Source organism: Diceros bicornis, chromosome 4, assembly GCF_020826845.1.
Source record: "Diceros bicornis minor isolate mBicDic1 chromosome 4, mDicBic1.mat.cur, whole genome shotgun sequence".
NCBI lineage: Eukaryota > Metazoa > Chordata > Mammalia > Perissodactyla > Rhinocerotidae > Diceros > Diceros bicornis.
Genome location: NC_080743.1, coordinates 50,385,416 through 50,401,800, shown reverse-complemented (window position 1 = coordinate 50,401,800; position 16,385 = coordinate 50,385,416). Strand labels below are relative to the sequence as shown.

The 16,385-nt window shown below is 40.0% G+C and overlaps 1 protein-coding gene across 1 annotated transcript in view; it reads left to right on the top strand.

Annotated features, from left to right (window-relative positions):
• SPAG17 (sperm associated antigen 17) overlaps window positions 1-16,385 on the top strand; it is a 194,160-nt gene that overhangs the window by 19,832 nt on the left and 157,943 nt on the right. Inside the window, exons 2-3 of the mRNA XM_058538916.1 lie at window positions 10,435-10,575; window positions 11,441-11,524. Coding sequence (XP_058394899.1) covers window positions 10,435-10,575; window positions 11,441-11,524 — 225 coding nt within the window. The remainder of the gene's footprint in view (window positions 1-10,434; window positions 10,576-11,440; window positions 11,525-16,385) is intronic.

Here is a 16,385-nt window from a genome sequence, read left to right as displayed (position 1 = left end):
TTTTGTCACACGGTGCTTAAACGACGTTCATATTGTAAAGGAGATATGTGAATTATGAGGGTATATAGGATTGCAGGAGTGAGGAATGAGCAGGAAGCCATTTCACTCAAACAGAACTGCTCTTGCTAAGGTCACTGGTAACCTTCTAATTGCCTTTGACGACATACGCCACTCCTCCCCTAGCTTCAGTGACACATTCCCTCCTAGCTCTCCTCTACCTCATCTTAGTGTCCACCTCCTAAGAAATCCTTTTCTAAAATAGTGACAGTTGAGTGGAGATCTGAAGAAAGTTATAAGCATTCTAGGAAAAAGATCTCGGGAACTGCCTCAGACATCCACCCGTACTGCTCTCCTGCTAGGATTGATTGACATTGATCAATACTTTTTACCCTTCACTTGTCGTTTTGGGGGTCTTACCCCAGTTTCCTCACTCAGAGACAGGTCTCCACTGCCTCTTGCCTTCCTGGAACAACTCCTGGGTCCTGGCGGCTCAAAAAGTCAAGATCACTGCACAACACCAGCCTGGAAAATACCACATCCTAACTCCCTTGATGGGCCAGTCAGAGCAACTATGTGGTTAAGTTGCCTGCACAGGGAAAATGTCTTTTAAGGAACTTATTTGAAATATGAGCATTGTTTGCTCACTTTCAAACTCTTAATCATTTTTGTGTATCCTTTACAGTTTGTTACATCATAGACATTTAATCATAGCAATTTAATAAATGCTTGTTGAGTTGAACTGCGACTCTTTTGTATTGAATTGAGGCAGGGTGCAGATTCCCTACCACACTCCTTGTTCAAGGTGCACTGCCATGGTTTTTCTGAGACACCCCCAGGAAGTTCTTGGATAGACCTCCATCATTCCCTACTAGCATGCTGCAAACTCAGATATCTAGAAGATCAGGCACAGCACCAGGATCATCCTTGGATGTCTCTTCTTTCCCACATCATAATTTGGAAACCATAGTTTTAGACCTAAAAGTCAGAACAGATAGTCAAAGAATTTTTGTCCTGCTTCCAGGTATTAGAGACAGTATGAGGGATGCAATTTGGTGGCAAAAATATTGGCATTTCTTCGACATTTTATTGAATTGGGGGAGAATAGGATAGAGTGTTTGTAATCAGGACAGTCTTATATCCTTGTGGTATCCTTGGTGATTCTGTACTCACTCAAGGTGGATGTGGAAATTAAGCTCTATTAGTGGCCTTGTTGTAAACAAATGATAAGTGAGGACACTTGCATTAACGCAAGAAAATGATTGTCCATGAGACATAACTAACCAAGCAGCAGCTATGGGGCATGGATGGCTTGTTGGAAAGAGTCTTGGTTGGTTATTTTGTTTCCTCTGGGTAGCCCTAGTACCACAGCTATACAAATTCATGGAACGTACTACAATGCTTAGTGGATAAGTGACATTTCAATTAGAGCAAGTAAGGTGGAAAAATCAAAAGAAAAGGGCTACAATAGGGTAACTAATGAGCTAATATTGAGTCTTGAAAATACATCTTAATTTTTAATGTGGAAGATAGTGACTCCACACTGAAGGGACTTGGGGAAGGAATAAGAGGGCTTTATGTCTGAGGAAAAAGTTGATGAAAGGTTGTAGCCTTTAATATCTGATGATGAAAAGAGATCTCCTTTCTTTGGAGTGAGTCCCTGATTCCAATTTTACATTTGTGGAGCAATTAGCAGGACTTCTCTTGGCTTTGCTTGGTCTCCTCCGTTAGAAGAATTCCTCTGATGTGTAATATTTGTTTGAAAACCCAAAGAAGCTTGTTTCCTTTTGAGGTTTGCCTTACTTTTTATGTTCTGAAGTTCGTTTTGGACCTCAGATTTTGCTCCAAGCAATAAAACTGGTTGGACTGTACTAACATAATGGAGCCGTAATTTTAGCCAACTGTTGGGGGTGGGGAGATAGTTAAGGTGTGTAGTGGTTTCTGTGGTTTCTCTGTGGAGTAGAATTCCCTGCAAAGCTTTTCCATGTGGTGTTTTAATAGCTGTCTTAAAACTCTCTGATGCATGGAGCAAAACCAAATTAGGCTCATGTGCTAGGTTGGTGGGATGGGCCAAGGACTCTGAAAAATGAAAGAAAAACAACCAAAGAGCCTAAGCTCAGAGGCGAAACTGTCCAGAGAAGATCCTCAGGACATATCCAAATTCAAAATTACAGAATCAATCATCTCTTTTAACCCAGTTTTGCATAGCTTTCTAAGGGAAATTAGAATATTTCCCTTGAATATATTAATATTTTACCTTTGCACAGTGCTTTTATAGTTTACAAAATGACCCTTGGCATTTTTGTTCATTAGAGCCCTGCAACAACCTTTAGAAGGTTGTATTATTAGATCTATTTTTATAAATGAGAGAACTGAGTCAGAAAGATAGGCCCAGGGTCATTTGGCTAAGAAACCACAGAGGCAGAATTTGATACCACTTCAGAGCTCTGCCTCTTTATACCAGAACTTCAATAATTTTAATTAGTGATCACATTTAATATTTATGAAGTCAAAGAAAACCAGCCAGATAGTGTGTGCATACACAGTAAAGATGCTTCTAGACTGCTGAGTTCTCATTGGTGAATGTAAGACATTACAGTGTTGTCTAAGAATCAAAGGAATATGCTCTTTCTTTAACTCAAATGCTCAGTGATTCAGAGACATGGTTCCTTCCTAAGTGCTGAGTGTAGCTGATAAAATGCCACATACTTAGTTGGCATTCTCATACTAAGCATGTGTAAAAATTCTCTTTAGTGTGTGGTTTTGGCTGCTAAGTTCAAGAAACATTTATTGAATGCTACTATATGCCAAGCACCTGGGTGAAGTAGGAAGTCATCTAGGTGGTATGATTCTAGGGGAGGCTTTTCCACTGGCACAGCCCACTGCCTAACATGCCCCCGTTAGCACAGCATCCCTTTGAGTTGTCCAGAGGTTACTGGGATTCCTGTTTGAAAATATGGATATCTTGGAGAGAAAAAAATACTTTAAAGTGGTCCTGGTCACTACAGCCATGGGGTATATTTATTTATCCAATTAGCAAATCAAGTATTAAGGCCCTGAGCTGAATAGGAGGTGATGTGGGTAAATTTTATTCTACCCAGAAGAAGGGGATGGTGGATTCTGGAAAGACCTATAGGGGCTGTGGGTAGCCAGAATACAGCAGCAGGCCAGGGAGTCAGTCTTATCTAGAGAGAGGGGTGCACTAAGGCTCTCTATCAAAAATACACTTCAATCGCTTTGCTTCTTTTTTTTGTTTTCCTGGGTGAGGAAGATTAGCCCTGAGCTAGCATCTGGTGCCAATCCTCCTCTTTTTGCTGAGGAAGATTGGCCCTTGGCTAACATCCGTGCCCATCTTCCTCTACTTTATATGTGGGACGCCTGCCACAGCATCGCTTGATAAGTGGTGCATAGGTCCACGCCCAGGACCCAAGCCCATGAACCCCAGGCCCCCGAAGCGGAGCACGCAAACTTAACCACTACATTACCGGGCTGGCCCCACCACTTTGCTTTTTGTTAAGAACTAGCCCGGCCTGACATCTATGTTTTAGGTTTGCATCCAGAAAATTAACCAGATTAATATTTGCAATTCAAATACCAAACATCTGATCCATGTTCTTATTTTTTTAAGCCAAGCAAGCAGTCCCTATCTCTAATGAAAATTATTTTGGTGCTACTTTCTTCCCCCACCCTCTACATGGCCACCTCAGAACTCATCATCTCCTTAGTCAGCGTCTGTACTTCTCATTTGACTCTAATTGATGTCTTTTTCATGGTTGGTGTTGGGCTGATGTCTCTGACTGATCTGTGCCATGCACAAAATGACTTAAAGGTCCCTCCTGCCACACTCTCACAGCCTTTCCCATAGCTCTGAAAATTATATACCTTTAGAATTTTAAACTTGGTATGTTCATGTCTTTTGCCCTCTCTTGCAAGGGCCTAAAATATTTTACAAATATATCAGTTAACAAGTTTATTGCTATCAAAAAGAAAATTACTTTACAAATAGACTGTTATTCAAATTAATATTTGCTTTTTTATGATACAACTGTTGATACTCTGTTTGATTTTTTTTCTTGGTTTACCTATAAGCTCTCCACACTTGAAACAGCATGTATGGAATAACCATGTTTGTTCTAATGACTAACAAGACCAGAAGCCCCCCAAAATAATATCCATGATGATGGCTATGATTATTCCTAGGTGCTGTGCTTAGAAGGGCTTTCTATAGGTTTTCTCATTCAGTCTTCACAACACTCCCAAGAGATAGGTACTGTCGTTATCCTCATTTATGCATCAGGCGCAGAGAAGTTAAGTAATTTGTCCAAGGATACACAGCTGGTGCATTGAGATTGAATTCAGACAGTCTGTCTCCTGAGCCAGGCTCTTAATCACTGTGCCACAATGACCTGTGCTTCAACAGGCCACCAAAATTGGAGGGCGCCTTGTCATCTGTGGGTGAGGGGCGCTCAGGGACCTCCCAAGGCAGTGGCCTGGGTGCTCAGGTCCTGAGTGGGAAAGTAGACTCCTGAGATGGTCAGGAGGAAAGGAGAGCCATGGAGTGGGTTGGCCCTGCTGCTCCCACCGTGGCCTCTATGTCCTTACCTTGTCACCTGCTTTTCATAGAGCCCATTTTGAAGGATGGTGCTTAAGGCTGGGTCATACCTGAAACAGCATCAGCAGACACTTAATTATCATTTCATACAGCACACTACTGAACAATGTGCATTGGGGGTCAGGGTGCAATAGATGGAGAGAATCTACTTTGACCTCAATATTTTCTCAGAGACAGCCTTGGCCTTTCCTATCAAAATCATCTCTAAGTCAGTCTTAGACACACAGGCCTTCCTGGGATGGGGGCCTTCATGTGCTGGTAAATGTTTAATAAACTGTTCTCCAGGAGGAAAGCTCTGATTTGTAGCATTCACCATTGCCATAGTTTAAATACCCCCACCGTGGCGAATTTCAAGTTATCAATGCAACCTCACTGAACAGAGTTGTGAAGAGCCGTGGGCAGTCAGATCCAGCACACTCCTGGATGGAGGTCAGATGAGGGGGGATGTGGTGGTGGTGTTGCTGCAGGAGGCGGGTGTCAGGTTCAGATTCTGGACGTAGACCACGCTTTTTATGTGCGGCTTCACTCTGTCTCCTTCTCTCCCCACCCCACCCTGATCTTCTTCCACCACAAAATCAAGCTTATAAGAATGTCATAAGAATTTCAAAGTCACCTTGAAAGAGAAAGGGATCATGGAATTTTCAGCCTATAGACAGTAGGTGGAAGGGAAGAGAGAGCAGGCCGTAAAGAGCCCTATTGACGGGAGATGGGAGAAAGGAAGGAAGGAGATGGGAGGTATGGTTTTATAGTCAATGCATGTGTGTATGTGAGTCTTTGGCTTTTTCCCTACTATCTGGAAGAGCCTACTCTTCTACTTTTTCCCTACTACCTGCCTCCTGACCCTCGCATAGCGTTGCTTGTCTGAGTCACTCCCAGGAAAGGTGTCTCAGCAGAGGAATGGCCGCAGGGCCTAACTCCCCAAACCCTTGTTACTGTCCCCTGGTATGAACCGTGTTAGATCAGATACAGTCTGTTTTCCTCCTAAAGGACTTCAGGCCTATGGACTATATACCCTGCTCAGTTTCCTGACATTCTAGCACTTTCTGATCCCCAGGGTCACAATCCTCATGCCAAGCATATTCTCTGTTGCTTTAAAATATCAATCAACAGATATTTACGTAGAGATCCCTGCTCTATTTTCCACGCACTACTGGGCACCATAAGGTGCAAAAGCACACAAAACAATTTTTCTGACCTAAACAGCTTACAATCTAGTTGAGAAAATGTGACAGCCCCGTGAACCAATTCCTAAAGGAAAAGTACTTACAACAGCATGAAGATAACATGTCAAACTATAGTCTTTATAATAAATTGTGAGGAACCTATAATTAGAGAGGAGTCTATAATAAGAACTTGTTTAGTAAAGACAAAGGAGTTAGATAACTGCATATCCTGGTCGTTTGTATTGTTCTTGTTTATTACATAACAACATGCACCCATTTTTCTAAGCTATATTTCCAACTTATTTTACAGTTAGAATCCCTTTTTAACAAATACGATTATAGCAGCCAGTTCTATGTAATAAAAATATTTCTTCTGCTGGCCAACAGCCTATACTAACACTCCTTTGCTGATGGAGATCCAAGACTCCTTTTGAAGAAAAAATCAGTCTGAGAAAGACATTCACAAATCCCTGTTCATTTGGCAGTAAATCTACTTAACAAAAAGGTTATCCTTTCAGCAGAGTATTGACATAAAGTACAGGTTTGCGTATCTGCACAGCGTTAAATAACTTAACAAAACTTGACTTTTTTAAGGTTGCATTGACTTTACTTGGGGCTTTTATATATCTTCTCCAAATAAAGGAGCTGACCACTATTGGTTCCTAGAGCTCACAGGGCTCTGATCAGTTCTGGATAGAGGACTGTGGGAATCTCATCCCAGGTCTTGCAGGGCAAAGGCAGCAGAAGAGAGCATGCATTTCCTGCCATTGCCTTTTTGCCTACCAGCTGAATATTTGTGCTAATGGAAGGAAGCAATCTCATTCCCATCATCCAAAAGCTACTTTTTACTTGTTTTTGAAAGAGTTTTTGTAATTATACTAGAGTATAGGAATGCCTAAGTAAAATTTGGAGAATTTACAATATATGAAAGAAAAATAGTTATAAATCTACCCTGTGTCTCTGGGACGGTAGGCTTATGTGAGACAGCCAGGCTCTGCATTTACACGAGCACTTTCTTGCCGTAGGAGACCAGCAGTATGTAAGTGTTTGGGTTAAGACGCCCTCCTGCCAGGCTTCAAATTAGGTGAGACTGGTAAAGTAAATAAAAGGTAATGGATTGTGTCCATACATGACTTCATTCCATCCTTTGAATGACTTTATCAATAACTACTAGAGGGCAAGACTCAGCAATAATCATGTACAGTACGTATATGCCTCCAGGCAATAGAAAGCTGACTTTATTTCCTAAAGTGTTTGAGGTGTGCCAGACTAAAACCCTCTTCCTTCACCGTTGGAGACATCTAGTGTAGTTTTTCTAAAATGATTAATGTTTTCTTTCTCTAGGCTTATGCTACTAATCACGCGCAAACTCCTTGAACTGTCTTAAACAAATTCACCCACAGGCAGGAGCGCTGCAGGACTCGGGGTGTGATGGACTAGGATGGGCACGTAGTGCTTTCATTTCTCCCCTCTGGTCAACATTTGTTTTCTCTGTACTCAATGTCTCTTGCTGCCCTGTGAACTCAAATTGAAGGACTTTGTTTCACTGCGTATCGAGGTGGGATACGGGTGGAGGTGTGTTTTTCATTGGATTTTACCAAATTTAATTTGTGTCCAGTTTTTTACAGAATAATTTCCTATTTCTAAAACAGCTGTCAGTTAGTAGAGATTTGGAATCTGCAGTTATCCTGAAATACTAAGAGAAAGATTCAGAAATTATATTTTCAGAGCATCATTTATTTAACAATTCTTCCTAATTTTAGATACAGGAAATGACTCGCTCTCCGTTCTTTGAACATTGTGCATTTCCTGGCATCTTGCTGCCCCCTGGTGCAGCATGCCATTGAGTGCATCCTTCTTTGCAGGCAATCTTGGTTTGCATTATTACTATCTGATCAGACCATTTTATGCTTACCTGGGGTCTGGCGATATGATTAGACACTAATCCATGACTCCAACAGAGTCCTCCACGGGTCCTATTTTGCCAAATAGATCCAATTTTTGGAGCAGGAGTTTGGTGGGCTAGAGAGTGCAGATGAAAAACTGGGCCTCAGCTGGACTTTTCAGATCCCTTGCAATGGAGAGACATGGTCTAGCTCCCAATGGGCCTCATAGAAATCTCTGAAGCTGAACAAATCTGGACCCGCTCTAGCCCAGGCAACCTGTCTCAAGGTGATTGCAGGGAGCCCAGAAGTTTCAGTATAGTGCCATGAATTGGAGGAACAGATCTTGTGTTACTAGAGCAAAGTAACAAGAGCACTGGGTTTTGAGAGAAACAGCCTTGGGAAATTTCCTTAACTTCTTTGAGCTTGTATAAAACTGTCATTGATAAAAAAGTAATCTCAGATGTTTTAAGGATTTAATACATAATTTATTTTCAAAGGCTCTGTACACTTTAACATGTGATATAAAGCTTCACCTATTACGTTTACTGTGGCCAGAGTAGCCATTAGGTGCAATTTAAGGATTATGGAAAGGCGTTCTGACCCCAAAGACGTGCTCTTAAAACTGCTCTGAAATGATCACAAAATTGTAAGCCATGTATGTGGTCTCCATGAAGTTCTGCCAAAATGACCTTGAACAAGTTGTTTAACTTCATTGGGCCTCTGTTTTTCCATCTATAAAGTATTAGTGCACCTATTTAAAGGGATTACTTAGGGATTCAATGAGATAACATATGCCTGACACATGGCATATTTCAATAATTGTTAATTCCTTCCTCCTCCCTTCTTTTTTTCTAGTCTGAAATAGTCAACACCTGCCTTTGACACCAGACACTAACAAGTAGATGGTGGACTACTATGCCCTCTTTCTGAATTGTCCCCAAAAGAGCTGAGAGGCAGCCCTTTCTTGTCACCATTAGCTTTCAAATATTGGCAAGAAAATTTGCAGTAGAGAGGGGGATAAGTGCGTAGAGGCAGTCATTAAAATCTTCAGTGTTGGAAAGTGTAACTGACAGGAACTTCAAGGTATTGCCTGTTCAGGAACCATGTGTACTTGATGGTGAGAATGAAAGAGATTTTCCTCCTTTATTGATGACTATAGCTGCAGCTTTGACTGAGGGAGCAGAGCAGACCAGAGAAGAGAAAGTCATTTAATGCAGGAAAGGTCATTTTGTGATAATGGAATTTTTTTCAAAAGAATGCATTATAGATATATACCTACTTTTCAGAATCAGAATGTTTAAAAAACAGATGCTCATTCCTATGGTGAATTAGCAAACAAAACAAAGTTTTTAAACTCAGTAAAACAGAGGGAAACACATAGAGCCACATCTATGTATGCATGCATGTCTATGCACACACATATACACACTTTGTAGGTAAACTATACATTTTTATGCTTTTATGTGTGGTTTGTGTTTTGGTGAAAGCATTGAAAATTGGGTGGGTTTTGTTAGGTAGTCAGCAAGTGTCCATGGAGAAAAGTAAGAGAAATTTAAGGATGATCACTATTCGATGGTAAGGAAGAATTTGCACTAAGGTCTTTCTCCCACCTACGCCCTAGTTCTGTCCTTACCCTGACTATGAACTGGACAGAAACGAGAGAGAACACATAAAATTATGCATTTCATTAAATTTGTGTAAAATCTTTTCATTGTTTTAGAATTCACCAAGGAGGAGTTTTACTCTGTTGGAATCAGATCCCTAGAGTTGAGCTAGAGGGAAGCTGAGATATTGCCCTGTCCAACCCCTTTATTTTATAAACAGGGAAGCTAAGGCCTAGTGAGAGCACATGGCTGGAGTGCCCTCCCGTAGTATTCTCTCTCTTTCCTCGTGTCTTGATCACGTTTGCTTGGTCCGTCTCCCCAGAAAAGTGTTAGTGTTCAGAAGCACTAGACCCGATTTGCGTGTGTTTGGCTCTTCTCTCAGTACCACACAGTGGAAATTCAGTAAAGTCCATTCTTAATCTCCTCCGGAGAATTGCTTCTTCCCAAAAGAAATTTTAATTATAATAGACAGAGAGAAAAGGATTGCTAAATAAGAATATTGCCTTTAGTAACATTTATTTAAATTATATGATGCAAAATTTCATATCCCAGTGTAATATTTTAGCCTATTTCCCAGAGTGGGAAGAACCCATGTGAATTAGCAATGAGATTCTTGTGTTACATTAGGAGGAAGGGATGTGTTCTAGTTCTGTGCTTTACAAAAACCTCAGGGATTGAGTTTTTACTTCATGTAAAAGCCCATTTGGCAATGCATTCAATATTACCCAACATTCAACAAATATTTATTGAGCTCCTGCTGTGTTTCTAGCACTATTTAGAGCCTTAGGATGTTTCAGGGAGCAAAACAAAGATTCCTGCTTTTGAGATTATATCTTAATGTATGTTTGTAACATATGAATGAACTTCCAAATACCAAATTGTTCTTGGACAGCATTCTAGTGAAAGTGTGTCATTTTTTTTTTTATTGTCTTCCTTAAAATAAAAGGCCTACTTTTCTCAAGAAAATTGCTTTTTAGTCAAGTTGCTTGAAATTTGGCACAATACTGCCGCCTTGCGGCTACTTGAATCAGGAACCCCCATCCACTACAAGGCCAACTCTGTCTTTCAGGTAAGGTTTATGGGAAAATTATCCTCTTTTTCAGTGGAAGGCTTTGGCACAAAATAACCTAGCTAGGAGTATTTACGATCTAATTCTTCTGGTTTTGCAACAGAACGATTGGAAGGGCTCCGTCGCTTTTGTAGTTGGAAACCAGATTGAGGACAATCTTCTCATTCGAGCCCTCACTCTTGCTGTCCAGGCCCCTCAGCGTAAACTCTTCAGTATGGTATCATGGCAAGACATTCTCCAGCAGGTACCTGGCCCTTCCCACCTCTAAGCCCCTTGAAGATTTTTTTTCTTAAAGTAATAGAATAAAACAATAAATAAAACTATCATATTCTTGGGCTGTTTGCTAAATTTTGGTGGATTATTTTAAATAAAAACTTAGCTAGAGGGGCCGGCCCGGTGGCGCAAGCGGTTAAGTGCGCGCGCTCTGCTGCGGCGGCCCGGGGTTCGCTGGTTCGGATCCCGGGCGCGCACCGACGCACTGCTTGGTAAGCCATGCTGTGGCGGCGTCCCATATAAAGTGGAGGAAGATAGGCACCGATGTTAGCCCAGGGCCGTCTTCCTCAGCGAAAAAAGAGGAGGATTGGTGGATGTTAGCTCAGGGCTGATCTCCTCACAAAAAAAAAAAAAAAAAACTGAGCTAGAATAAATTTGAATTGTTTAATCTGGAAGAATTATTTCTTGGCCGTGAATGTTGCCCATTCAACATTCATTCATTTAACGAAAACTTCTGAGGTCATACCAGGCTCCATGCTAGGTACTATGAGGAATTATTTAATAAAAGAGTCAATAACAATAAAAGATGAAACTATTTAATATATTTATAGGGAAGTCCATAGCTAACTAGAAGAATGAAGTCTGCAGGGAATCGTAGCTGTTGGGGGTGAGGGGGCAATGATAACATAGAAAAGTTGTGTCAGATGGCACCTACTCATACAATCACTAACAGCTTACCAGAGTGACTGTAGATCTTTCACCTAATTGATGTATATCTCCTTCTTGCTAGGTTCCCCACCCCTCAAGTCACCCAGCTATTTGAAAGTTACAGATATCTAAGTATTCTTTAAGTACACCTTTCTTTTTCATTATAGATGAATTTAATTTTCTTACAGATCGACGAAACAAATACACTTCTTGGAACTGCATCTAAAAAGGCAAAGAAACCTCTAGGCGGTGGTACTCCCTTATATTATGAGGTAGGTAAATGTATTTATTGAAGACATTTTTGTAATTTTTATAAAATAAGAATCTAAGTCATAATCTTAAAGACAATTTTTTTTAATTAATTTGTTCTTTGAAAGCAAATTCCTGCTCCTCATTGGAACTATTTGTTTCTGATTGTGGGCACTTAAAAAATCTGCCTCCCTTTTAACAAAATCCCTCTCTAGGAATAAAATTGCCCTAGATTGTCTACACCATTGCTGCGTCCAATTGAAGAATATAAATCAGAATTTTTATATACAAAAGTGTTGGGTCATACTTTTTCATGGTAATTATTCAGTATGTGATGGTATTAAAGGGAGTCATAGTATTAGCGTATTACAAAGTGTTAGTTTCACCTAAGAAACAACGTAAAAATGCCTCCAGAAAGTGTTTCCTGCACAAGACAGAGGCACAGCTGGAATAATCTTCCATCAGTTTGTGAGCTTTGTGCACATGTTATGTCCCACTTTAATCAATGTGAAAATGACGGTAATCTTCATTAGTGGTCCATTCCATTTCTAGCAGATACTTCACACACAAGTCTGGCTTGGCTGACCAGTGGGTTTGTGCAAAGGACTTAGAACTCACGTTCGGTAAGGGGATTTCCTCTCACTCTGCCTTGTTAATATCTAACTCACAGCTTACAAGAAACTATAAAAATCCAGCGATTAATTAGACTATCACTTAAAATTTGTCAGGCACTATTTTATGGCTCTGCAGACTGAAAGCATAAAGATTTTTGGCTCTTTCTGAGACGAACTTGTTTGCACTTTATTTCAGTGATGACTAATAAAGTTTTTATGTGTCTCAGGTCTTGGATGATTTCATAGCGGGCTCTTTAATATTGCCTGAGTACTATTGAACAAGTTTCATTGGATTTATTTATGATTGACAGTATCGTGGATTTTATAGCATTAACTCTTGCTATACTACACTCACTATCATAGAAAACTTATTCTGTGCTGTTGAAGTCAAATCACGTACCTTTTCCCTTTTGTTATGATGTTCTGAATGTGCATGCTCCAGTTGAAACATTATGTGATACCTGGATTTATAATATTGAAAGTTTTCTTCTGAAGTAGCCATAGAAACCCATGTCCAATTCTCAGGCCTGGGATCAATTAGCCCCCCCAAAGGACTCTTTCTTCTTCAAAGATGCTCAGTAAAAATCAGAGATGATAACAGGCCAGTTTTGATGTCTAATCTGGACAGGCATTTTGACTTGGATGTGGGATAGCACAGTGTTATAAATCCAGAGTTCAGTTAGAAAGCCATTCCTCTCCAATATGTGCTGTGACTCTCGGTTGCATATCCTTCACTCAGGGGAGGTCCATTTCACATCTGGCTCTACCACATTCTTCCAGAGAGGCATTTAGGCAATAAGCCTCCCACACCCACTCACATACTCTTTTGTGAATGGTTCCAGAAGAAAAGGAAAGCAGGATGAGCACCACAGAGATTGGACATTGGGTGCACTATATGCGCATTAATGTCAGTCGTTGTAGCAAAAGTGGATAAAGAACATGAAACAAATCAGGCTCCTTGTCAGCATCAGGCAAGGATAGAATGCACATCTGGACAAGGGGAGCACATTTCCAGTCTCAGTCCCTCCACACTGAGGACCTGTTCAGGAACTCTGTTACCTGGTACCTCACTCCAAATGAATTGAAAAGCTATGAGCAATGCCCACTGAGAGCCCCAAGGTAGTTGTGAGTGGTGGCCATGAAAGAGGTCCAGAAGCCAAGCTCTTTTGTGAACCTCTGGACTTTGAAGGCATGTGGACAGCCTACTCGTGAGTCTAAAAGTCTTGCATGGTCTATAGCAACTAGAACACTTGCCACAGGTGAGCTCAGAAACCCATTTACGAAGTCTTATATATTTTCTTTCTGAGAGGAAACTCTGCAATGGAGAAGAAATAACCTAACAAAATTACTTAGATTACATGAGAAATTCATAGAGTTCTGTTTCCTTTTAGACCTCCATTTTGGGGGTCGGCCCTGTGGCGTAGTGGTCAAGTGTGCACGCTCTGCTGCTGGCGGCCTGGGTTTGGATCCCTGGCGCGCACCGATGCACCGCTTGTCAGGCCATGCTGTGGCGGCGTCCCCATATAAAGTAGAGGAAGATGGGCATGAATGTTAGCCCAGGGCCAGTCTTCCTCAGCAAAAAGAGGAGGATTGGCATGGATGTTAGCTCAGGGCTGATCTTCCTCACAAAAAAAAGAAAGAAAGAAAGAAAGAAATAGACCTCCATTTTGGAGGGAGAACTCAAAACAGATATTATAAGCCCGTGCACTTACATTTACTTCTATTTGTAGGATACTCTCATTGGCCCTAAATCAGAGCCTAGTCGTTCTTACTTTAAACACAGTTCTAACCAATCTGGCTTTCTGGTTTCCTAGCCTGCAGTCGATTAGGAGCAGCAAATTAAAGTGAAATTTCACTAAAGTGCAGTTCATCCATGAGTCGGAAAATAGTGTCAGAATCACATTACATATTTCCGATAACGACTTGAAATGTCTGGGCTAGAAAACACTACATTCCTAAATAATTGGCTCAAGCTTTCATCTGGATGGCTTGGTGTTGTATACACACAGCCTCATTTTGAAATTGTGTAATTTCCCCTGAAACTTTAGAATTTCATCTAGCCATGATATTGTATATATGTGAGAGTCTTTATTTATAAACCACAGTTCTTTGAAAACCTGCTTAGATTTGTGCTAATGTAATTCCACAGAGACATAGCTACAGCCCATTTGTTCATTCACCTTCTCTTTTTGGAAAACATATTTTGCTCTAGCAGGAACTACTCCAAGGACTCATGTGGGAATAGGAAGAGAATATTCTCCTTTATGTATAGTCTCAGGATTGTTAGCTATTACTTTATTATATTATTATTAGTAATAGTATTTAATAGTAAGGATGAAGATGATGATCCCATCTACTTGCATTATATATTAGCATAATTTCCAGCATGTAATCCTATTTGAGGATGTGCACACATATGAAAACAGATATAGAGATATTGCCTGCATTATATAGTGACCAGTTTTACCAAATAGTGGTATTTAACCCAATACCAAACAATTAACAAGTACATTCAAGTTAGGGGAATGCAAATATTATAAAGACCCTAACCTCAAGGAGCGTAAGGGCTAGTTAGAAAAAATATATATATGCGTGACACATAGGTGTTCAATAAATGTTTGTTAAATGAGTGAATAACACAATGCAGAAAATAGTGAAGTCCACGAGGGACAGATGAAGTATAGTGGCGTTCAAAAGAAGATGAGATTTCCATTAGCTAAGGTGGGCGGGGAGCGGGGTGGGATCTAGTAAAGCTTTGTGGAGAAGGTGGCATTGGGTGGGAAAGGAAAGGGGGGCTGATAATTTTGATACTTTCAATATATTATCCCAATTAACTCATATCACAATTCTAAAAATAAATATAAATATCCTCATTTTACATATAGGGAGATGGAGGCAGAGAGAAGGTAGGAAGTCTAGTAATTAGAAACCTGAAGAACTTGGATTTAACCATAGTTAAATACATAGCCTCAAGTTTTTTCACTCTACCACAAACCCAGTAGTCTTTCACTGGGCTCAAAGCTGTCCACCCTTGAGTGGGTAAGTCTTGACATTCAAATGTGGGAGAAGGCATCCTAAGAAAAGGAAACAGCTCAAGCAAAGGCATAGGAGTGCGAGAAGAGTGAATGAATACATACTAATTTTGTAGTTACATGGTACAATATATACTAAATAGGAAAGGTAAATCCTGTACATATTTTAATTACATATTATCCTGTACATATTTTTATTTAAATCCTAAAGGTGGAAATCTATTAGAAAACATTTCGAACGCTGGAAAAAATCCATGCTTTAAGATTCATGCCCAAACTTAAATTTATTTGCTAAATATGCACAAATATTTGTGTGTATGTGTGCTTTATGGCCCACATAGAGAATCCAACCTGTTCATTTGCAGGTATACTCAGTCCTGACCAAAACTAAAAAGGAAAATATTAACTGTCATTCAAAGCCAACTGAAATGTTCCCTGGGAGAAGTCTACATGTACCATACACCCAAAGATTCTCCCACTTGCGATTAGATATCTGATACACAGTATGTGAGCACTGTAAGGGAGATGTCCAAATTTTGGACTTTGACGTTGTTGCCTTGATAAATTAGAAAGAAAAAGACTGCCAATTAAGCAGAAGTTTGTTCATCTAACTTATCTGAAATCAGAGTCAACTGTCTTAGAAGTCTTAGATTCTCCTCCAGGGTTCTCTTCACTTCATGATGGTGCTGACTGTACCTCCCTACCTGGAAATGAGCCTCCATCCACACCTCGGCCGTGGTTTCACGCCAGTCTGTGACTTATTCAGAAAAGACAAATTAGGTCACCAAAAAAAAAAAAAACCCAAAAAACCAAAAGCCTGCTGAAATAAAAATCATCTATAAAGAATAAAGGTTTTTATACCCTAGTTGGTGACTCACTTATTACAAATAATAATGAATGCTATACAATAAAGAACCTGGACAATCCTAAAGATTATGTGATATGGTGCAATTTTACAAATAATTATTTATTTTCCTCTTTACTTCTATCAGTAAAAAAAATAAGATCCTATTTTTTAACTGATATATTTTAATTAAAATATTTCTATAGGCTTTTCTATTGGGAGATCATTCTAAGAGATCATTAAATATGGATTTTTCTGACATGAGATTTGAGAGTGATGAACGAAATGCAGTTTAAAAAGATATAGGATTCAAATTTTATATCTAAAGATCTAATTAGTTTCACCCCATTTTTAAGACACTTTGCTAGTGCATTGGATTAGCATCTTCAGATGT